The 25,386-nt window shown below is 41.0% G+C and overlaps 1 protein-coding gene across 1 annotated transcript in view; it reads right to left on the bottom strand.

The window, feature by feature from the left end:
* Positions 1-25,386, bottom strand: part of ADAMTS12 (ADAM metallopeptidase with thrombospondin type 1 motif 12) — a 510,507-nt gene that overhangs the window by 459,913 nt on the left and 25,208 nt on the right. The window contains exon 2 of the mRNA XM_077281848.1: positions 14,414-14,772. Coding sequence (XP_077137963.1) covers positions 14,414-14,772 — 359 coding nt within the window. The remainder of the gene's footprint in view (positions 1-14,413; positions 14,773-25,386) is intronic.

Below are 25,386 nucleotides of genomic sequence, written 5' to 3'. Positions count from 1 at the left end.
ATGTAAAAAATGTGCAGGTGTATGCTTACAGTGTATGCTTAGCAGGTTTGCTTTGGCTGCAGGGCATTTTTCAACTCGGTTTTTCATGTTTAGCTGATTACATGAAATTAGATGTCACCTTAAACTTCACCTTTCAAAAAGAAAAAAAAATGTGTGCAGAGTTTCCCTAGAAAGAGAAATATACTCTATAGGAATCCAGGACTGTGCACTGTGCCATGGTGGTGGCTTTATGGTGGTGGCTGCAGCGGGTGCGGCAGATCTTGGCCTCCGATCTGCGTCTTTCCAATTGTTGTGAAAACTACAACTCTTAATATGTCCTGACAGACACTAGATTAATTTGGTAAATTTTCAAGGTACTGTGGGTCCGAATCTGCCACTTGTAGGCACGAAACTAATCGCTCATGTACTCTAGTGGGGCTATATTTATTTTTTTGCACTTCGGCAGCTCAAATGCAAAATTGCAAGCTGTTCTTTACAATCCCCAGCAGCTGCCGCCTGTCACTGGGCTGCACAGCAGAAGTAGTCACTTCATGCTCTGTAGAGATCACTTTTCAGCAGTTATCTCATTATCCTCAGAGACAGGATTCTAATGACAGAGAGTAAGCGATTGTGCATCTCACATTCTCCGCTTTGCTGCAGCAGGACCTCTGCACAGGTCATGGAGCACTCCCACAACACTTTCAATTAACATCTTCAGACTATTGCTGCCTATGGTCCATATGACTGATGTAGAGTATATCTCCAAATTGTTACTCCCATGTCCCAACTCCATTCTCAAGCTTTTTGTCCTTCCTCTGCTGCAGCTGGCTCCCTCTTCACCTTCTTGCACATGCTTGCTGTGTCCTCTATATGGCTTTTTGCAAACTGCTTTCAAAAATGCCTTTCTTCTTGCCACTCTTCCATAAAGGCCAGATTTGTGGAGTTCACGATTAATAGTTGTCTTGTGGACAAATTCTCCCACTTGAAATGTCAATCTCTGCAGCTCCTTCAGTGACCATGGGCCTCTTGGCTGCTTCTCTAATTAGCGTTCTCCTACCTTGGGAGGTCAGTTTAGGTGGACAACCATGTTTGTGTAAGTTTGGAGTTGTGTCATACTCCTTCCATTTTGGGATGATTGATCAGTGCTCTATGAGATGCTCAGAGCTTGGGCTATATTTTTTTTTACAACCTAACCCTGCTTTCTTCTCCTCCACAACCTTATCCCTGACCTATCTGGTGGGCTCCTTTGTTTTCATGATGTTTGATCCCTAATATTCTCACACAAACCTTTGAGGCCTTCACGGAACAGCTGTAGTTATACTGAGAAGAAATGACACACAGGTGGACTCAATGTCCTAATTATGTCTAATTGGTCACTCAGGATTTTATTTAGGGGCATCAGACTACAGGGGGACTGAACACAAAAGCACGTCACAATTTTCAGATTTATATTTTTTTAAATATTTAGAAAACCTTGTATCATTTCCATTACATGTCACAAGTATTTGCTCTTAGTGTGGGTATCACAGAAAATCCCCAAAATACATTTCAGTTTCTGGGCGTCACGTGAAAAATGTTGAAAAGTTCACAGGGTATGAATACTTTTTCAAGGCATTGTAATTAGAGTCAATGTCGCAGCTAACCTATCGGCTTAACTAACCTACCATTTAGGTGTCTTCTGGCACGACCGGCTCTGTTATAACTGAAAGGTTATGCTACCACGTGCCACTCTGCTACAAAGGTGCTTCCTGATCCACCTAGCTCTGCTACATCCGCTGGGATATGCTGCATCAGATCACTTTGCTACCTATCAAGTACAGTACAGTTTGCTACATCGTTATACTCTGCTGCATCAGACTTACCGTATTCCATTTTGCTCCACTGTTCCAATCTGCTACATCCTTCGGACTTTGATTTGTCACCATCATTCCATTCTGCTGTATTACGGCTTTGACATGTCACTATGTCTATCCCTCCCTCTTGGTTTCTTACTCTACATTTCTAAGTTGCCATCCAGTCTCTACATCCTCCATGGTGATTCCACTGCACCAGCATCACATGTCCGGGCCGCACTACAACTGCTCATCATGGCGAAAGGCTTCATAAATCCATCTCACTAGGGAAGACTTAACATAAATGCTCAGAGACCATACTGATGTGCAGAAAGTAATAAAAAAATATATATATATAATTATAAAATACAGACAGATTGGAAAAAATATTCTGAGTATTTTAATTATTAAAAATAATATAGATTTCCTTTAAGAATAGGTTAAACTAGTTGTACAGAAGAAACAGCGCCCCACCTGTACATGTCTGGCATTGCAGCCCAGATATACTGTAGTGACTAGAGCTGAGTTGTAATACCACACACAACCTGTGGGCAGGAGGGGCGCTGCTCTATAATGAAAATAGACATGATTTTCTAATCCTGTACAACTCCTTTAATATCTGGATAATGGCTTTTTGTAGAATACAGATTCTCTTTTCGTCTCAGGAGTAGACTCACGAGACCGAAGTATATGTAGTAGTGATAATATATTATATTAATGAAAGTTGGGTCTTCTCAATTTTTATATCGCACCTAGACAGTAACGTAATTGTGAGATTTGTAATATTAGCTTTAAATTGGTTGATCGATGCTTTTACCAAGGCAGGATATTAAATCGAGATTTCTAAGAACTGAAAATGGAGATAAATGGCGTCTTATACTGAGTGCAGAATAATGGGCACAGTCGGAGCCGCACTAACGGATTCATTCACCCCCGCAGAATGTGTAGTAATTGCATTGAGTTGATGTGTTGAGGCGTACTCCAACTTTGTCAGACTAAATTCCCCCCAAAAAAATCATAGTCGACATTCTCACATCCAAGAGCAATTTTTTTTCTTAGGTGTCGTCCCAGTTGCAACAGATTTTTTCACATTCCTTTTTTTTTTGCAGATTCCAATGGCCAAGTATGATCCTCAAATCGGTTGAGAATAGGGCGCCTTCTGAGTCTCACCGACCTGTTATTAAAACTCTATGGGTCACTGTGCTGTCGAGAGAAGAAGGCCACCACTAGGACATGCCAAATGGATGTGTGAACGTTGGGGGGAAATTGATGGCCCATTGGGGTGACAACACTTGATAATGGATACAGCATTCCCAATTACTGCCATATTAATAAAATTGGTGTGAAAATGGGTAGGGAAAATAAAGAATTAAAGATTTTTTTCAATTTTTTTACTTTTTTTCCTGCCATCTTTTTTTGTTTTTCTACTTCTCCAAAAATCACAACTTTAACTTGATCGTAAGTTTGTCTAGAGGAATATTGGCTCGGAAATGGCATTCAAACATTGTGAACTTTTCATCCCAGCGTTCAGCTGTTTTACTCTGCTGATCTCGGAGAACATCCCCGAACACCAATTTCCTATGTAATGAAAGCTAAAAGAGGCCATAAAATGCAAATACCATTTCCCATCTACACCCACAGGGAACGGAATATTGGCAGCAAGCGAGAATCTGTGGAACACATGTTGTGCAAATGGTTCCAATATCTGGAATCCAACACATAGCATCAAATTCATAGAAAAGATCCGTAAGGCCACATTTGTATCGGGAGCCCCCACTGCAGATGCTGTCCTATTTAATGGAGCATGCATCTCTATTCTTCCCGCCAAGATGGTGGACCCCATTATTCAGATGTATCCATCCTTGATTTTCTGCAAAATTCTGGAAGTAGTGGCTCAAACTCAACTCATTCTCATAAACATTAGTCAAGCCCACCACATGCTGAATTTTCCCACCTTCTAGGAAGCCATTATGATCCCGATTCATCATTCTCCTTGTTTTTTTGTCTAGTTTTGCACTTAATTCATGGATTTTAGCCATTCCAGATGTTTTCGCCTAATTTGTCAAATGCAAATGTTTGCAAATTTGGACCAACTCCGTTCTAGTCCTTCATTTTTTTTTTGAGAATATCAGTATTTAGAAGACGTTATTTGTGCCATTTTTGCAATCCTGGGATTTCAATAAAAGAAAAAAAAATTCTAGACTTAACATGTTAGAAGTTTTGTCAAACAGTTTTGGCAGTAAAGTTTCTGCAGTCCACATTGAGAGGCACGTGGAAGGGGGCAGAGATCAATCATAGATCCCAGGATTACAGCAGGAGTCTTCAGGGGTTCATCTGCCGCACCGCTTGGCTCTGTCTGGTACCTGGTGGAGTGTAGGTGTGCAAATGTCTACAGCAATCAGAAAGCAGGGAGCATGATGTCCGCAGAGACCCAGGACCCTTCACTTTCCTCCGACTCATCTGCTCATAGACGATGCAACATAGAAAAGAAAATCAGCGGAGCATGAAAGGCTCCAACGCTCCTGCTTAGCTCATATCACCCCTGACCTGGACTGTTTTCCCAATCTTACCACCTGTTATAAGTGTCTTATGCTTCTATATGTTTCAGGCTTGTGTCATAGCAATGAGAAGAACCAGAAGACTGGTCCTGGGGCCCACTACACCCATGATACAATCAGGATGGGGTAATAACCTGTAAATGAAGAGGACTCAGGACTTAAGTCCACCACGTAACATTATCCAGCCGGTATCGGCCACTAACAGCGTCAACCGGAGCAAAACTCCAGTTGCTGTTGTCTAACCCCTCGATACCATAGACTTGGCCTTATTAGGAAATTTGTATTTTTAATCATTAATTTTATTGTTGAACATCTCCAGCGCTGTCGGTCACTCCAAAAATGTAATAAACCTGAAAGTTTACGAAATTAAAAGTGCATTGTTATCGTTCTTAGGAGAACATCTTTGTGTGAAGAATTATTGGACAACTAAGGAAAAATGTAAATTTTCCTTCCCAATTATTTATTTTAATCAGTTATAATGATAATAAGAACCAAAAAACGTCAGTATACAAAATACATTCCTTAAAATTGCACCAAAAATCTTATTGACCAATATGGCCGCCCTTCTTTTCCATAACAGTCATAAGCTCCATCCATAGAGTTTGTTGATGATCAACTTTTTGGGCAGCATCAACCACAGTCCTAGACATTGATCAGAGAGGTGACAGTTCTCCTTCACCATAAATTTCTAATTTATGAAGGGTCCAAAAGTTGTCAGTAGGGTTTAGGTCCGGAGAGGAAGGGGCTTGGTCATTATCCTTTCATCAGGCATTTCCTGGTTCCGAGCAGTGGAGAGTTTGATGCAGCCTGAACAATCCTGGTTCTCTTGAAAGCAGCAGACTTTTTCATGTACCACTGCTAGAAGAAAGTGTTTTCTAAAGACTGGGAGTTGCTCTTATCTCATCAGTACATAAAACCTATGAACAATCTGTATTCAGACATTTCTTGGCCCAGTTTTGACGTTTACACTTTTGTGTCTTGCTCAGTGGTGGTAGGGCTCAGCTTCCTTACCTCGGCCATGTCTCTGAGCACTGAACACCTTGTACTTCTGGGACTTGCTCAGTGGTGGTCAGACTCAACCTCCACACCTCGGCCATGACTCTGAGTACTGAACACCTTTTACTTCTGGGACTTGTTCAGTGGTGGTCAGGCTCAACATCCACACCTCGGCCATGTCTCTGAGCAATGAACACCTTGTACTTCTGGGACTTGCTCAGTGGTGGTCAGGTTCAACCTCCACACCTTGGCCATGTCTCTGAGCACTGAACACCTTGTACTTCAGGAACTTGCTCAGTGGTGGTCAGGCTCAACCTCCACAACTCAGCTATGTCTCTGAGCACTGAACACCTTGTACTTCTGGGACTTGCTCAGTGGTGGTCAGGTTCAACCTCCACACCTTGGCCATGTCTCTGAGCACTGAACACCTTGTACTTCTGGGACTTGCTCAGTGGTGGTCAGGCTCAACCTCCACACCTCGGCCATGTCTCTAAGCACTGAACACCTTGTACGTTTATGGACTTGCTCAGTGGTGGTCAGGCTCAACCTCCTCACCTCGGCCGTGTCTCTGAGTACTGAACACCTTGTACCAAGGAGGCTGCAGCTCACAAATATGACGGTACTGGAGGATAATGGATTCCTGGTCACTTTACATATGATTCTTCTCAAATCTTTGGTGTCTTTTTTCTCAATGCGCTTTTTACGACCCTGGTGACTATTTGCAACAAAATTTTTTTGGTTCTATAATCGCCTCAATATCTGAGCAATTTCAGGACCTGTACTCTCTGTAAGACTGGTAAAAATTTGTAACTCTTCAGAGTCAGTGACATTTTGTTTTTGGACCATTTTGCCTAAAGAAAACAAGCTGCCTAATAATTCTGCATACCCTGAAAAAGGGCGTTGTATCATTAGTCCACACCTCCCTCATTACACATCACCTGATCTGCTTCATCCAATCAGCATTCACGTTTATGGAGGTGGAAAATCTGCATATAAATGGTGATATGGTCACTCACTTGCTTAATAATTCTGCACTGTGTATACAAGACCATCATTTTCTCTACAGTATATACTACAATAGTGCAGCAGAGTATAGGCCAGGAGATCAAAATAGATTCAAGTTCCCTAGAGGGACTAAAAAATAATTCAGTAAAATAAATCACCCTAAGGGCACAATCAGACGGCCACATAAATCGGAACGAGATCGGAAAGCAGTGCATGGATTAGCCGGCAGCTCTCCTGACCCGATCATGCCAGCTTCATCTGTTGTCACACTCAGGTCGGGAGAGCCGCCGGCCAGTCCGTGCACTGAGTTCCGATCTCAAAAAATAAATATAATGCTCAGACTGTTTTGGTCACCTTCCACCCTCTTACAATGGTGCCACCAACTGTGAATTTCGTTCCTCGTGGGTGGTGCCTTTACATCAAGACATGATGGCAGAAAAGTAGCATGAACTTCGGGGGTCTCAATGCCAAACCAATACCAGGGTCCCCACACATACAATTTCTCACTTATAATACTGGTGTCTTCTTACTGTACATGGCAGAGGGGCCTCTTAGGCCGCAAGGTCGGGTCCGACCACTTCCCATATATTTATGTCCATAGCCAGTAGGTGAAAAAAACAGTACAAGACAGTATGCAGAGTTTATATTCTTTTTTTTTTAACTGGATGCCGATAAGCCAGAGATTGACCATTGTACAACCAGGGATAGCGTCGGCGTAAACGTCTATTGCCCACTTCTAAGAATTTTCTATAACGCCCATGTTATTGTATCTCGCCCAAACAGATTATACATAAAACTTTTTTATCACTAATAACACATTACGGCGAGTTATATTGAACGCCAATAGACCGTGACCCGCTGTGCCTGTTCTGATCTACAGTAATGGAGGCGCAGGAAAGGTGACGAATTCCCCTCCTACACCCACCTGCTCGGAGTAACATTAATTTTATGTTGTCATAATGAAATTTAATGAGTTTTGTTTCCTTTCTGTTATTTCGCTTATTGCTGATTTTTTAATTACGATTATTACCGGTATTTTTTTTTTTTAACTTTCTGGTTATGGAAAGCGGAGATGTGACAGTAAAATTACATAGTTACTGTGATGTATAAGACGACGTGTGAATGGAATATTTCCTCCAGACATTCTGTAACACCTTAAACATCGTTTCCTAACATTTCGTGAAATGACTTAATAATCCGGGCAGTTTTATTGCTTGGAGCGACAGCGTGACCTACCGCACAATGCAGCCTGTAGCCCGCACATCGATGTCTTCTTGCTCTCGCTGTGTACATGTCAGATACGCTTTGCCCGCTTCCTCGGATTACTTAGTATTTCACTTTCTTTCAAATCCGAATTAATTGCAGGAGAATTTCTTGAGGCATCTACAAAAGCCAAATATCTGCGTAGGATTTTCCTTTCATCCTAAATCATAGGCAATGGATGGTAGAACTTGATGCCACCTCAGGGGCTCCCACACGCTTTGTGCAAACGTTGACCAAACCAGCTGATTTCGGTAGACTGAATGACCATCTGATTTGTATGGGGCACTCCAAACTTGTTTCATTTTAACCCCCTGATCATTTTGTTCCTCCATGAGATAAGACTCAGCCGACATTTACTTTCTTCTCTCTCCTAGGAATGAGAAAAAACTCCCAAAATTAGATTTGGTAGAGTCGCTAATCTCACGTGGCAAATTTGATTTGATCTGTGCAAAATTGGTCTGGATTGAAAGTAACCCAATATCAAAGATAATACCTTTATTATGCTCTGAGGCCTCTCCAAACTCAAAAACATTACATATGAATGAGAGAAAATAGGATAAAAAGTAATAAAAATACATTATACTTTTCCAAAGTCCTCACATGATTGCAGCAACTATCAGATCCTCTGCACAGATCTTTGTTTTTTCCATGACTCAGGCTGGTGATGGGCCACATGTTGTCACATGGGGGTGGTACAAATCAAAGTATCCATTCTCATAAATTAAAGACATTGTTCAATCGTGGTCAATAAACTGTGCTATGTAGAAAGCTGGTTCCGCGGGGGCGGATCTTGACACCGTGAATTTGAATATCTGTGTCTTCTCCGCCTCCTCAGGCTCAGCGCTATGCATAAAACCGTGCATAACCTTCTATGTTGTGCTTTTTTAAAAATGCTAAATGTAGAAATTACATTTTAAATTAAAACAGAAATACAGTCGCCCTCACTGTTTGTTAGTCTGCTGCATTTTCCACATGATTCATGTCAGTCTTTGAGAAATCCTGCCGAGAACACAAAGGTTGATCTGCTGCGGATCAGTTGGTCGCAGGCTGTAGCTTCACCCTTTTTAGCCAAGGCTGTGTGGCTCAGCAATTAATTGCCCTACTGCGCACAGGGCAGTGGGGGGAGGCTCCTGCTGCAGCCAGTTGTCGAACAGTCACAATAGTGAGGAGAAGGAGGAGGAGGGAACATGGTTGAGTTCATTAAATTCACAGAAGACTTCTTTATACATTTCCCAGATTTATTTGTCATATGAGACAAAATAAAAGAAAAGAAAAGGAGATCCAGGGAAGAAGTGTCGGGAATAATTCATCCATCATCCGCTTGGCTTGTGAGCCTGCATCAAAGTCAGGGAGGTGGCATGTGACGTACCAGAATGTCATATGTCAGTAATGGGTTTAAACCCATTCCGCCCCTCATTTTATGATATGTTGCAGTCTAAAGAGACCACCGAGCTTAATAAAGGCAACAGGCGCTCTTTTGATTCAAACTGAATTTACTCTGGATTAAATTTCACCTGATGACAGATTCAAGGCAATCTGCCCATAAGGAATTTCGAGAGATGTGCTCTTCTCTAGTAATGTGTATAATGACGTGGAAGGGTGGGAGCTTAAAGGCTGCCATACACATTAGATGGTTTGGTTGATCGTACAGCCGGCAGCCATCTCGGATATCACTCCCACATACTGGAGCGCTCGTTTGGCTGTGTTCTTCTTGAGAGAGCAATCATCTGCCGGTAGCTTGCCACCTGAGTTGTATTCATTGAGTGGCTGCTGGCCAGTGGAGCGAGTTGGCAGAGAAAAGTCAGAAGACCAGGTCTGTATCAGGAGGTCAAAGTCAAGAACAAAATCAAGAATCACCCCCAAAATGGCTGGTGAGGTAAGCTCACCGGCATCAGGGGCTTATCTACAGCATTCTGTAATGCTGTAGATAAGCCCCCGATGTTACCTGAAAGAGGAGAAAAAGACGTTAGATTATACTCACCCAGGGGCGGTCCCGGTGCGGTCAGGTCCGATGGGCGTCTCAGGTCCGCTCTGGCGCCTCCCATCTTCATTCCATGACGTCCTCTTTGGGTCTTTACGCCGCGGCTCCGGCGCAGGCGTACTTTGTCTGCCCTGTTGAGGGCAGAGCAAAGTACTGCAGTGCGAAGGCGCCGGAAAGGTCAGAGAGGTCCGGCGCCTGCGCACTGCAGTACTTTGCTCTAAAATCACATTTCTTTAATCTGGCCTAGCCCCTCACCTCCCTAATCAAACTATTTCCTGTTCCCCATTCCTAACCTTTCCCCATAATCTTGTCCCTCCTGTCATCTGCTCCCACTCCCTCCATGCACTCAGTGGCACTTTGTACCCGTACTTTTATAGATATTGGATGATGACCGGTTCATGCCCAATTATTTGAATCCCCGTATTTATTACAATGATGGACCCTACAAGATTGGCGCTTTTTACCCTTTGTGTCCCCCCATTTCCTCATAGATTATAAGCCATAATTATAATTATAATTGCCAACACCAATGTTGGTGATTTTGTGCCTGTGCCTTTCACTGCTTGCTCAGGTTCTGTACCTGCTCTACCTTTAATTAGTGCTTTCCTTTAACTGTAATGGTGCACATACATGTTTTTTTGTTATAATTTTACTCAAAATTGTGGCTTTATTACACAGCGAAAAAACTAAAAAATCATACCTTTAATTTAGCTTTGCTATAAAGTTGTACTACTGCATAATGTGACTGATCATTGAGATCTATAAGGCTACGTTCACACGATCCGGATTTTGATCCGGATCCGTAGCGGATTTTCAGCTGCGGATCCGGATCAGTTTTCCATGTTGGTTACAGTACAATGTAACCCAATGGAAAACCAAAACCGCTGTGCTAACGATCCGTTTTTCCGCTGGAAAATCCGCGCGGATTTTCCAGCGGAAAAAAGAAGTAGCATGTCAATTCTTTCAGCGGATTCCGCACCGGTTTTCCAGCAGCTCCAATAGGAAACTGCTATTGGAAACCCGCAGTGGAAAACGCTGAAGAAAAAGGATCAGAAAACGCAGCTCAAATTCACTGCGGAATTTAGCTGCCGTTTTCCAAAAACGGGCAGGAAAAAAAAAGGATGGAAATCCTGATCGTGTGAACGTAGCCAAAAGCAAAATTAGGTATCCATAGATGTGTACGGACCCTACTGAACTTTAGAATGTCTACAATGGACCTGCCAAAACAATTGTATCAAGTTACAAGGGATTTTGCATTATGGAGATATTCTCTCTTACACCATATGGCGCCATAGAAACCTGCATAAATGCATGCACACCGATAGCTTATACATCTGACTGCGGACTGCCACTGCAAAAGTCAACTGTTTTCTGAGTTGTTTGAAGCACTGAACCTCTATTAAAGGAAACCTGTCAGGACGATTGTATTATTAAACTAGTGGTATGTCTGTAAAGGTCCTAGTACGACAATAAAAATGACACCTGTCTTGTTGTAATCGGATGTGCCAGCGCTGAGAAATCAAGCTTTGAAGTCACAGGCAAATTTGCTGGGAAGTGCATTGGGGGCGTGTCAATACATTTGAAGAGCACTTCCAGGCTAATTTGCATGTTATTTCAAAGCTTGATTTCTCAGCGCTGGCACGTCGGATTGCTACAAGACTGGTATCATTTTTATCGTTGCAATAAGACCTATACAGCTGTACCACTAGTTTTTGTAGTAATATCGTGCTGATAAGTTTCATTTAAAGGGATATTTACTGATGAGATAACCCTTTTAAAGAATCCAAAATGTCAGAATTCAATTTTTTTGCAGCCAGACTCTCACAGATAGAAACAAATACTTGTACGTAAAGGATTATCCATATTGTTCCCTTCAAATATTGCAACTTGGCACTTATCACGTATAATGCTTCTTCAGCATTATTCTGTGTAAACTAAATTATTTAAAATCGCTGAGAAAACAACAACACTCGTTATTCATACGCCGTCCGCATGGCTGCTCCCTTTCTTCTACAAAAGGATAAAGTTCTTCAAAGCGATCCTTTAAAATGCCAAACAAGCGGAGCGGCCCATTGTCTAAATCCAGTGTCCAAAACAGGCAGCTGGTACCGTCTGCGCTTTCACTGTCAACAGACGGTTTCTGGCTGCTTTATATCGGGTTATTAATATCCAAGCCGGAAAAAAAAAAGGGACAGCTGTTTCTCTACATTTTGTAAGTCAAACAGAATATCGGAAAAGCTTTGTAATTCTGAGACCAGCGCAAAAATAAAGGGGCAGCAGCGTTCTTGTCTAAATTTAAAGGGGGATTCCAGTTTCAAGTGAGCACAGACAGCTTAAACGTTCTCGAATTATAAAGTTCTCCAACTTTCTAATACATATTGCCCCCTGATTAATCATTTTTTTAAATCACTTTTCTTTTTGTCTTGTGGCATTCGATTTTTTTTTTGTGCCAAATTCTTCAAAATGGCGCTCACAATTTATGAATTTGGCAAAAAAAAAAAATTTCTAAATGCTCTTTATTTTTTTAAAATTTTTTTTTTTGCAATTTGTTACAGTACAAAAAGTTGCAAAATATATAAAAAGACGGAGAAAATGCACCAAAAACTCAACCAGAAACCTCACTCCAGAGAGTAAAACTGAAGTGAGATGCACCAAAAAAGTGCAACATTTACTGTAGTAAAAACAAAGTTGCATTTTATGAATCTGTCTAAAACATTGGATAAGAAAAGTTGTTGAAGGAAAAAAAGGCTTAAAAAAAGACATGTAACGTAAAAAAAGGCACAAAATGTATAGGAAATAAGGCGCAAATACTGACGCCTCTAAAAGAAGAGCAAATTACTCCAGAAAACTGAAGAATCGGGGCCTCTGTATTCAATTTCTCTCCATTTTCTAAATCTGTACTTGCTGTTAATGGAGCATGTTTAAATTATCGCTATACATCGCTGGACCTGCTCTCAGCAATGTAGAACATGCTCTGTGAGCTATGCATCACCGTCTCCAGACTGATACACATCAGCAGATAGATGTGTGTAAGCTGGTGCTGATGTACTTAGCTCACAGAGCATTATCTACACATGATACAATTATGATTAGCTCACAGAGCATGGTCTACACTTGATACAGTTACAATTATGTTTAGCTCAAAGAGCATTGTCTACACTTGATACAATTACAATTATGTTTAGCTCACAGAGCATGGTCTACACTGGATACAATTGTAACCAGTATAGACAACGCTCTGTGAGCTAACCATCCTGAAACAAACCCAGGCTGATACATTATATCAAACCTGCAGAGATTTGTGCATTTGGCTGATGTGTTTAGCTCACAGAGCATTGTACACCACTAGATACAATTGTAACCAGTGTAGACAATGCTCTGTGAGCTAAATATCCTTAAACCTAGGCTGATACATTATATCAAACTAGTATCAAACCAGTAAAAAGATCAGTGCAGCTACTGTTGATGTGTTTAGCTCACAGAGCATTGTCCACCACTAGATACAATTGTAACCAGTGTAGACAATGCTCTGTGAGCTAAACATCCTAAAACCGAGGCTGATACATTATATAAAACCTACAGAGAGATCCGTACAGCTGCACCCGATGTGTTTAGCTCACAGAGCATTGTCTGCACTGGATACAATGTGCACCCACTTCTCAGCTGAAAGCAGTAAAAACAACAGAAAGGCATACAAAAGGCAGTATAAGGGGCTAAAAAGGATTATGCGTTTTTTCCACCCAATCAAAGGTAGATTTTAACACAGTTGTAACCTCCGGATGTCACAGTGCTGCTGATGCAAATGATTGCCATAGGCTGCTGATCTGGTTCAGCAGTACCATGTTGAGTCTGCGTCATATTTACAGCAAGCAAACCTAGGCCGTCCACTTGTCATTTTAAAGCTTTCTTTTCTGTAATTTCAGGCAACATAATACTGCAATATACTGCAAAGATAATTCCGCCATATACAGCCGACATGACATATCGTCCAAATATTGTGCGATACAACAATTTCCAAATATTACCACCAGGGAGTCAAAAACAAACACCGGTCAAGTGTATATTGTTCCCATTACTAACCCTCCATATTGACCCATTACACTAAATAGGAATTGATAAAATATGAACTGTTAAAGGATTAATAAACTTTTAAAAAAGTTTTGTTGTAGCTGCTCTTTAGCAGTGACGATTAGTTGACCTCCACCGTCAAAATTACTAAGAAGTGTCTACAATGTATCAAGACTTATTGTAAATTTTAGTGACCCCTGGATTCAACAAATAATAATATAGAAAAATCACGGAAACAATCAGTGGAACATGACAATTTGATGCAGAAAAAACAATTTGTAATAAGTCCAAGTTGCAAAAATAATAAAGTTGCTAATGTAGCTGTAGAATTCTTCACCTTTCCCCTGCCGCCAACTCTCAGATGACATCTCATAAGTTGGCCAATCCAATCTCATCTTTCGGAAGTGATGAGTCGACCATAAAGACATAACAAGAGAAGCCCATGACTTTTTGACCCACTTTCGTCACTTCACATCTCCATGGACAGAAATGCGTTGAGGACAACAAACATTGGAGGAGGGAGAAGAATTCTAGAGATGAGAACATGAGAACATTGATGTCTCCACATCGAGGACTCAACTACAGGGACAACTACAGCTGAAGCTATATTGGTGGCCATATTGGTTGTCAAAGGCTTTTCTGTGATAACTAAGAAATGATAAACTTGTAAAAAGTGTAGAAAACAATGACTTTTCAGATCTTTATATAATATCAACTAAGGTTCTTCTTACCAGTCCATTGCAAGCGCTAAACGTTGCGTATCCGATCCCGACCTCAGGATGTAGCACCGTGCCGGTGAGATGACAGGTAAGTCCCAATCGAGGGGTAATCCTTACTCCACTTTGGTTCCCAGTTCGTCGTTCAAGAATATAGTCATCAGACAGAAATCCTTCATTTATGGTCATGTTAAAATATAAGTCCATAGTTCCCTGCTGGACCCTGTAGTGCACCTTCTCAGGATGGGAGTGCCGCTTCCTTCGCCTGAGATTTTCATGATGGGTTAGGGTATAGGATAAGAATTGTCCATACTCATCTACCTTGACAGGATCAACCAGTTCATACTCTGGAGGAACGTTCCTAGTGAGATGTTCTGAAAGAACCGAGAGATGGAGAAACTTAGTATCTTACGTCCGTACAACAATAACAATAAAGGGCTCTCTCCATTATATAAAATATAACGACACCAACCAGACTCAGCCCAGCTTTCATTTTACCAAAACTATCTAGAGGTCCAAAGCTACATTGTCCGTCAAGCCTTTGTCTGGGCAAAAAAGATGGTACATGACACATATTTGCCTCTTTTTGGGAAGTCGCATTGGGGAAATTCCAAAATTAGATGTAAAGATTTGACTGTCAAAGCATACTCCAAGCGAGAAGAGGAATATGATCTCCTTGAAATAAATACAGATTGGGACCTTGCGGCTTATATAAGTTTTTTCCATGATTACACTACTTTCCAACTAACCGGTAAGCTGGGGGAGGTTGCCGATGAATCCAACAATGATTAAAAATATAAAGGAGCTGGAGTAGCCCAGGAAGAATCTCAGTTGTCCTTTCTAAGCATTTATTCATACATTCATATAAAACCATTGCTGCACGTTTTGGCAGTGAACCGGTGCCTTCTTCAGACCATAATGCAGAAAGAATCATCAGAGATGTATAAACATGATAAATCAAGAAAAGTAAATGACGTCTTACATCTGGATCACAACAGTAGAGAAGATGGGAAATAATTGTCACAACTGGTAAAGCCCCCGGTGTTGGGTTTGAGCCCAGACCTCCGGTAGTTGGCATGTACCAGTGTTTACGGTAATGCCACAGAATTAGGACTCAAGATCAACAGATATTTGTAACAATCCACAAATACTACTGTGCAAAATGAAAGGCAAAAAAAGAGAAAGAAGAAGTGGCCGGCCTGTTCTCAGCACAGGAACATGTGACAATGCTCCAAAGGCTTTTTGGCACATGGGAGCCGACTCCTCAAGACGGGATAGCACATGCTCACGCAACACCAGTCTTACTGGAGTACAATGTGCTGGTGCTTCACCTTTGTGCACTGTGCAAGCAATAATACTCCATTTCTGTCTAAATAATATGCAGACTACGCATAACTCTGACTACAGGAGGACACAAAATACTGGCCTGTATGTCTCACATGAAAAGTTGTGATGGGACACTGTAGATAGAAGTTTGACAACTCGAGTTAAGGCTTCAATAGACAGAATTTGAACAAGTCACACCAACTAGAAGGTTCCAGGTGAACCTTGGGAATTCATCCCTCTGCAGGGATCTGGATTTATGCAGGGCCCCTTGGGTTGTGTCAGTGGAGTGGCTGCTGGTCTGGGGAGCAAGCTGGCAGAGAAAAGTCAAAGAATGCTTGGTCTGTTTCTGGAGGTCATGGTCAGGATTAAAATCAAGAAATGTTGCTTCTTTTCAAGACTTTTACGCCACTTTTGTGGTATAAATGCTCTGATGAGTCTGCCCCATGGTGTTTCAGGACACTTTGACATTGATGGTGTAACATACAGTGCCTACAAGTAGTATTCAACCCCCTGCAGATTTAGCAGGTTTACACATTTGGAATTAACTTGGCATTGTGACATTTGGACTGTAGATCAGCCTGGAAGTGTGAAATGCACTGCAGCAAAAAAGAATGTTATTTCTTTGTTTATTTATTTTTTTTAAATTGGGAAAAGTTTTTTCAGAGGGTCATTTATTATTCAACCCCTCAACCCACCAGAATTCTGTTTGGTTCCCCTAAAGTATTAAGAAGTAGTTCAGGCACAAAGAACAATGAGCTTCACATGTTTGGATTGATTATCTCTTTTTCCAGCCTTTTCTGACTATTTAAGACCCTCCCCAAACTGGTGAACAGCACTCATACATGGTCAACATGGGAAAGACAAAGGAGCATTCCAAGGCCATCAGAGACAAGATCGTGGAGGGTCACAAGGCTGGCAAGGGGTACAAAACCCTTTCCAAGGAGTTGGGCCTACCTGTCTCCACTGTTGGGAGCATCATCCGGAAGTGGAAGGCTTATGGAACTACTGTTAGCCTTCCATGGCCTGGACAGCCTTTGAAAGTTTCCTCCCGTGCCGAGGCCAGGCTTGTCCGAAGAGTCAAGGCTAACCCAAGGACAACAAGGAAGGAGCTCCGGGAAGATCTCATGGCAGTGGGGACATTGGTTTCAGTCAATACCATAAGTAACGTACTCCACCGCAATGGTCTCCAATCCAGACGAGCCCGTAAGGTACCTTTACTTTCAAAGCGTCATGTCAAGGCTAGTCTACAGTTTGCTCATGATCACTTGGAGGACTCTGAGACTGACTGGTTCAAGGTTCTCTGGTCTGATGAGACCAAGATCGAGATCTTTGGTGCCAACCACACACGTGACGTTTGGAGACTGGATGGCACTGCATATGACCCCAAGAATACCATCCCTACAGTCAAGCATGGTGGTGGCAGCATCATGCTGTGGGGCTGTTTCTCAGCCAAGGGGCCTGGCCATCTGGTCCGCATCCATGGGAAGATGGATAGCACGGCCTACCTGGAGATTTTGGCCAAGAACCTCCGCTCCTCCATCAAGGATCTTAAGATGGGTCGTCATTTCATCTTCCAACAAGACGACGACCCAAATCACACAGCCAAGAAAACCAAGGCCTGGTTCAAGAGGCAAAAAATCAAGGTGTTGCAGTGGCTAGTCAGTCTCCTGACCTTAACCCAATTGAAAACTTGTGGAAGGAGCTCAAGATTAAAGTCCACATGAGACACCCAAAGAACCTAGATAACTTGGAGAAGATCTGCATGGAGGAGTGGGCCAAGATAACTCCAGAGACCTGTGCCGACCTGATCAGGTCTTATAAAAGACGATTATTAGCTGTAATTGCAAACAAAGGTTATTCCACAAAATATTAAACCTAGGGGTTGAATAATAATTGACCCACACTTTTATGTTTAAAATTTATAAAAATTTAACTGAGCAACAAAACTTTTTGGTTTGTAAGATTTATGCATCTGTTAATAAATCCTGCTCTTGTTTGAAGTTTGAAGGCTCTAACTTATTTGCATCTTATTAAACCTGCTAAATCTGCAGGGGGTTGAATACTACTTGTAGGCACTGTATTATTTACTTTTGTCATTCATCTTATGTTATACCTCTCCATACATCTCTGTAGCTCAGAAGAATAAATTGTTTGTTTTCACCTCTTTTGTATCTGTGTAACCCTTCCCGTCGTGCTGTTGAGTGCCGTCCAGCCACTTTATGTTTCTTGCCTTTTTTATTCCTTACTAGTATTTATTATGGATTGTCACAAACATCTTGTGACCTGGAGTCCTGGTTCAGTGGCCGAGCGGCCAACATTGGTGCAGTCTAAATTCTGGAGCTCTGGACTCAAACTCAGTCATTTAGAAATTCTATTTTTCATCTTCTTTGGTGCTTTGACCATTGACCTGTATGTAAGATGTCATTTTGTTTTCCTGTTTACTCTTGTATATGTGCGGCGCCCCAGGGTCCTGGTCATCACAGTGGTATTGCTTTTCTCTCGGGGAGAGTGATGCTACGTTTGGAGGCAAAGAAGGACAACTGCATCCAGGTATCACAAACATGCAACATATTTCACACTCCAGGCCACCAGCTTGTTATTGCTGATCTGCTATGAGTGCCTTCCTGTGAACAGCGTTCATAGTAGATGATGATTTTTGCTTCACATAGCAGGGTTGGAGCGCTGCTATGTGTAGCACAAGCGATCAGAAGATTACAGCTTCAAGTTTAATGAAGTAAGTGAAAAAAATGATTTTTTTAAAGATATTTGAAAAAATTAAAAAATATAAAAAGTTTAAATCATCCCCCTTTTTCCCCATTCAAAATAAAACAATCAAAAAAACAAAAAATACACAATATTTGGTATCACTGCATTCAAAAACGCCTGATCTATCAAAATATAAAATGAATTAATCCAATCGGTAAACGGCGTAAAAAAAATCAAAGCGCCAGAATTACTTTTTTTTGTATGCCACAACATTGCAATAAAATGTAATAACAGACGATCAAAACATTGTATCTACTCCAAAATGGTATAATTAAAAACGTCAGCTCGGCACGCAAAAAATAAGATGTCACCCGGCCCCAGATCCCGAAAAATGGGACGGAACGGGTATCGGAAACTTTTTTTTCACCACTTAAATAAAAAAGAACCTACACATGTTTGGTATCTGCGAACTCGTAATGACCAGGAGAATCATAATGGAAGGTCAATTTTAGCATTTAGCGAACATGGTAAAAAAAAACGTCAAAAAACATTTGTGGATTTGCACTTTTTTTTCAATTTCACCACACTTGGAATTTGTTTTTTCCATTTTCCAAAAATTAGATGATAAAAGGAATGGTGTTGTTCAAAAGTACAACACATCCCGCAAAAAAAACAAGCATTCACATGGCCGTATTGACAGAAAAAATGTAAAAAGTTATGGCTCTGGGATGAAGGGGAGCAAAAAACAAAAAAGGCAAAAACAGAAAATCACAAGCTCATGAAGGGGTTAAGATACTAAAATTATGCAAAAACTATGGACGTTTAATATTTGATCAAAGAATCATCTCACCGAGTCACTACAGCCACACAATGAATGCTGCTATAAAAAAAAGATTGCGTTTTGTTCCCACCATTTCATCTCAATTACAATGTTTTTCCTTTTTTCCAGTCATCATATGGTAAAGTGAATTGTGTCATTCAAAAACTACAACTCAACACGCAAAAAACAAGCCCTCGTATGGCCATGTTGAGGGACAATGAAAAAAAGTTAAGGCTCTTAGAAGAAAAGGAAGAAAAAACAAAAATAAAAGGTAAAAATGAAAATTTGCTTTGTTCGGTTGAAGAGGATGCGGAACGCTTTTTTAATGAATGTGCGAATAAGTGTTGAAAGGACGCTGGAATTTCCTTTTCAGCTTTATTCTCATTTGCACATGGAAACAAGAGAAGCAATGGGATGAAACTGAAAGGGAGAAGATACAGGTTAGATTAGTAACTGCATTACACACCAGAATATATCCCCATATCTGCAATGGTACATAGAAAATTCATAGACACCCTTATGGGCATGTGTAGGTACAGATTTGTAATCCTCACAGAAAAGGTATATTCCTACAAGAATATGAGTATAGAGATAGAATGACCAGAAAATCTCCGGTGCCCAATGAGGGTGAGTCCAATAAATCAGATATTTACGTACACGACGAGTTAAAGTGCAGTATGTAGGAACACAGATTCAACAAACAATGTAAAGTGGACACTGATCATAGTGCTTATTTGCAAGCTAAATCAGGTTATGCTATAAACCTATTACCTGTGTCAGTGCTGTTTAGCATATGGTTGCCGAGTGGCACGCTGTCTCTCACGACCCCAATGCGCGTTTTGCTCATGCTTCTTCCTGGGGGCATAAACTCCCCAGACCAGACCCTGTGAATAAATGCAACTCCCCAGACAACACCCCATGACAACAAAACCTCAGACTTGAACAAACGCAACTCCCCAGACCAAACCCTGTGAACAAACACAAACCCCCAGACCACACCCCATGAACAAATGCATAACCTCAGACCACACCCCGTGAACAAACGCAAAACCCCAGACCATGCCCTGTGAACAAATGTAAACCCTAGACCACGCCCCATGAACAAACATAAACCCCAAACCACACCCCTTGAACAAACGCAAGCCCCATATCAGACCCCATGAAGAAACAGAAACCACAAAGACCAGACCACCTAAACAAATACAAACCCCATGAACAAACACAAGACTAGAACCCTTAAATAACGCAAATCCCAAACCAGACCCTGACAACAAACTCAAACCCCTAGATCAGACACCCTAAACAAATACAAACCCAGCAAACCATGGTCTGTAGTCCATTCTTTTAAAAAAAAGAATTCAGTAGGAACTTGAAACGGATAGTAAAGGTGCCATTGAATGTTCTTTCACTCCCCCCCTTTTTGTAGAATGCGTTCTTAACCCCTCATCATGATTCCTTTTTTCCTGAGAACTTAAAAACAAGTCTATGTAGTACATGAAGGAAGTTTCCTATTGCGCACATGTGCCATGTAGATGAATGTAGATACAAAAATGGTGGTCACCCAAATAGGTAGCGTGGATCCTTAATTAACGTGTCCTGAAGAAGGCACTAAGCCTTCATACACCCCCAGGAGCTGGAGTATGACATCCAAAGACATATACGGGGCTGTACCGACCTCCGTCTGGCAAATTATGGCTACCGGTGACTTTTACATTATGTCATTGACTTCATCGCTTTGTATTTTTCCAGATGTAAGGTTGTACTTTATGGACTTTGGTCATTTTGTATGTAAACTACAGTGTGTGAATTCAGGAGAGGAATCTAATATAATATTGCGCGTCTAATGCTTCTCCTTATGTATTTGGACATTTTTCGAGATGAAATAAACATCTGCACTTCGTTATTTCCATGTCCAGTTTGACATTGACCTTAAAACTGGGGTTCAGCAATATTTTCCCTGAAAAGCAGAAATACTCAGAATGGAGATAATGTTATCTGACTCTTCCCATCCCAGTTCTTCTTGCAGCTGTGGACAGAAAAAGGTGAATTATTTACACCGTGACCTTCCGGTCTTCCCGCGAATCTCACCTAATTGGAGACTTAATCTGCTTCTTAGAAAACTTTGAAAAACTTTTTAATGACTTTTTAATTCAATTAAATATTTATTTTCTAATCCTGTAGAAAATAAAACCAAGCGTGGGTATCCATCACGGAGTGGGTTGGGATCTGTGCAGCGGGCTCAGTAGCTGTTCCCGCTCTCCAAAAGGCAGGTGCCGACTGTGTTGTACAGCCAGCATCTGCCTCTAGTACGGGAAATAAGTGCAGACTCCTATCACTGCTGCATAACTATTTAAATAACATTGTCAATCACTGAAATAAAGTCTAACGTAAAAAGATAGCCAAAAAAATCTAAAAATAAATACAAAAATATATTAAAAAAGTGTAAAAAGAAAAGTTTTCCCTAGTAAAAAAAATAAAATAACAAACATCCAGTATCTCAAAATGAATTAATCTGCAGAGAAAAAGCCCCACAAAAAATAAAACAGAAGCGTCCGTATTGTCGTTTTTAGGTCCCGGTACCTCACCCAAAACTATAATACAGGGCGATGAAGATACAGTCATGGCTGAAAGTGTTGGCTATGAAATTATTCCAGAAAATTAAGTATTTATCCCTGAAAATTATTGCAATTCCACATGTTTTGTTATACATAGGTTTATTTATTTTGCGTGTATTGGACGAACATAAAAAAAGAGAAAAAAAAGGCAAAATGGACAAAATTTCACACAAAAACCCCAAAAATGGGTCGAAAAAAATTGTTGGCACCCATAACTTAATATTTTATTGCACACCCTTTGGAATCAATAACTGCAATCAATCACTTCCTATAGATTAAATCAGAAGGTCATCACAAGGTCATTGGTCACCAATGAGATTTCTGTGGGTAATATCTGATGATATTGCCCGATGTGATAGTTACGTCACATACACAAACACTGAACGTTCCAACGAGCGGCTTTCGCCTTTCTGTGCTTGAAATGTCGTGAGCAATTTGCCAGACTCTTTGGTCAAGTGGATTATCAGTGAAAGAAGAATCAATAGGTCGAAGGAATGAGACTCTCGGGAGCGCTGCTCGTATGATTTTCTCTATTTTTCTACATCCATGCTTGACATGGGGGTGGCAGGAAAAAGAAAAACTGTATATTAAAGCAAACGTACTACAACAGAAAACCAAGCAAATGAGCCGGACTATACGCTGGTAAACGTGCAAAATGTAAGACGCACGTTCACACTGGGGTCATTTCACAAAGAAAACCCCAGAAACAAAAAGGCCAAAACAAAATAAGCACATAAATAGTAATAGTACATGTAAATAGCATGGGGTTCTAAGTTAATGCTATTTTGATCATCCTACCACGACAAGGTGACCCATCAGGACGGTCCTAACCTCTCTCTAATTTCAAAAGCTTACCGTGTGACGTCAATGTGAATAAGGGCAGAAAAGGACAGGGGAAAACTGAGACACCCCTCCTGAAAGGTACAGGCTGTCCTCGTGGGATGGCTTTGATACCTTTTTGTAATAGTGTTAACTAAGTACCCTACGTTCTGTCTGGTAAATAGTAGAAAAGCAATAGTATAGCCTGAAGATATCAGCGGCAACTGGTGGGTCTCTCTATATATATATTATCTATATATTATCCATTATCTATCTATCTATTATCTATCTATGTATCATCTATCTGTTATCTATTATCTATCTACTATATAATTGTCTAAGGGTCACTTCCGTCTGTCCTTCTGTCTTTCTGTCACGGATATTCATTGGTCACGGCCTCTGTCTGTCATGGAATCCAAGTCGCTGATTAGTCTCGCCAGCTGCCTGTCATGGCTGCCACGACCAATCTGCGACGGCCACAGTCCGATTAGTCCCTCCCTACTTCCCGGCACCCGCTCCATACTCTCCACAGTCACCGCTCACACAGGGTTAATGCCAACGGTAAAGGACCGCGTTATGCTGCGGGTAACTCACTCAGTTACCGCCGCTATTAACCCTGTGTGACCAAGTTTTTACTATTGATGTTGCCTATGCAGCGTCAATAGTAAAAACATCTAATGTTAAAAATAATTAAAAAAAATAAAGAATCATTATATACTCCCCTTTCGCTGCCTTTCCCGCTCCTCGCGATGCTCCGGTGACCGCTCCATGCAAGCGGCAGGTTCTGGTGGCAAGGATGGTCTGCGAGAAGGACCTGCCATGACGTCACGGTCATGTGACTGCGACGTCATCACACCCTGGGACTGGTAGCTGCCGCCTGCACCGCACACAGGCGACAGAACTGCAAGGGGCCCTTGGAAGGTGAGTATATGTTTATTTTTTATTTTTAAACCTGTGACATACGTGGCTGGGCAATATACTATGTCACTGGGCAATATACTACGTAGCTGGGCAATATACTACGTGGCTGGCCAATATACTATGTGGCTGGCCAATATACTACGTGGCTGGGCAATATACTACGTGGCTGGGCAATATACTACATGGCTGGGCAATATACTACGTCACTAGGCAATATACTACGTGGCTGGGCAATATACTACGTGGCTGGGCAATATACTACGTGGCTGGGCAATATACTACGTCGCTGTGCAATCAATCGAATCGGGCCACCATCTAGTCTATTATATATCTACCTATTCAGACACGTAGTGAACACAGCAATAGATGTATATCACTAATCATGATAAATAGTATAATAGATCTTATAAACAGTGAGTGACATATATCTGCTGTATAAGGAAGAATGGCAGAACATTCGGAAATGTGTGACTACCCAGGAGAGAAAGGCCGAATGTGTGGTCAAGGAAGGAGAGGACAATAGGATTAAGGCTCGAATACCTTTATTAATGAGGGCAATAAGACGTAGCACTACAACAAAAGAGGTGCCCGCACAAGTAATAAAACATGATTATAAAAAGCAATAAAATATAATATATTAAAAGCCAAAACACCCGGTAATATATGCAGAAGGATAATGTGCAGGTAAATCAGCCTAAATGACAAGAGGGCCCACAAGGAAAGTGCCTGACAGTGTCAGTGTGACACTGAATATTAATGTAACTGGGATAATGAAACAGGTGGACATCGGAGCATCAAGGCAAATACAGAAAAAATAGAAAAGAATAATCATTAGAAACTGTGCAGTGAGAAGAAATACCACTAAAGTGTAAAACTATATATGGACAATAAATAGAACAACACGCAATAATTATGTAGGGTGTCCAAAATACAGGAGAGCAGGTCAGTCAGGAATATGAGGTGCAAAAGCCGATCAAAAGAGCAAGTGTGACTGCGGGGAGTCACTGAGAATACAGAAATATGAGCGAGGTGCCATGCCTGAGGGTACATGGGATCGGAGGGGCGAGGGGTGTGCGGGCATCGTATCTCCTGATCATATTTATGTGGTGTTAGGTATTCGAGCCTTAATCCTATTGTCCTCTCCCGCCTTTCTCTCCTGGGTAGTACTAGTCACACATTTCCGAATGTTCTGCCATTCTTCCTTATACAGCAGATATATGTCACTCACTGTTTATGAGATCTATTATAGTATTTTTCATAATTAGTGATATACATCTGTTGCTGTGTTCAATGCGTGTCTGAATAGATAGATAGATAATAATAGTTAATAGATAGATAATAGATAGATAGATAAATAGATAATAGATGATAGATAATAGATAGAAAATAGATAGATAATAATAAATAGATAATAGATAGATAGATAATAGATAGATAGATAGATAGATACAAAAAATGAAGGCAGCACACCAGTTCAGGGAGAAAAAATATGACTATTAAATTGCCCAAACTGGTGACGTTTCTCAAGGCTCACAATCATGTGCTGAAACATTGCCATTTTGGGCAATTAAATAGTCACATTTTTTCTCCCTGAACTGGTGTGCTGCCTTCATTTTTTGTATCTATCTATCTATCTATCTATCTATCTATCTATCTATCTATCTATCTATCTATCTATCTATTATCCACCTATTATCTATGTATTATCTATCATCTATATATCTATCTATCATCTATCTATCTATCATCTATCTATCTATTATCTATCTGTCCATCCATCA

This window comes from Ranitomeya variabilis, chromosome 1 (assembly GCF_051348905.1).
Source record: "Ranitomeya variabilis isolate aRanVar5 chromosome 1, aRanVar5.hap1, whole genome shotgun sequence".
Lineage (NCBI taxonomy): Eukaryota > Metazoa > Chordata > Amphibia > Anura > Dendrobatidae > Ranitomeya > Ranitomeya variabilis.
The sequence above is the reverse complement of the archived record's forward strand: the minus strand, read 5'-3'. Positions and strand labels throughout refer to the sequence as shown.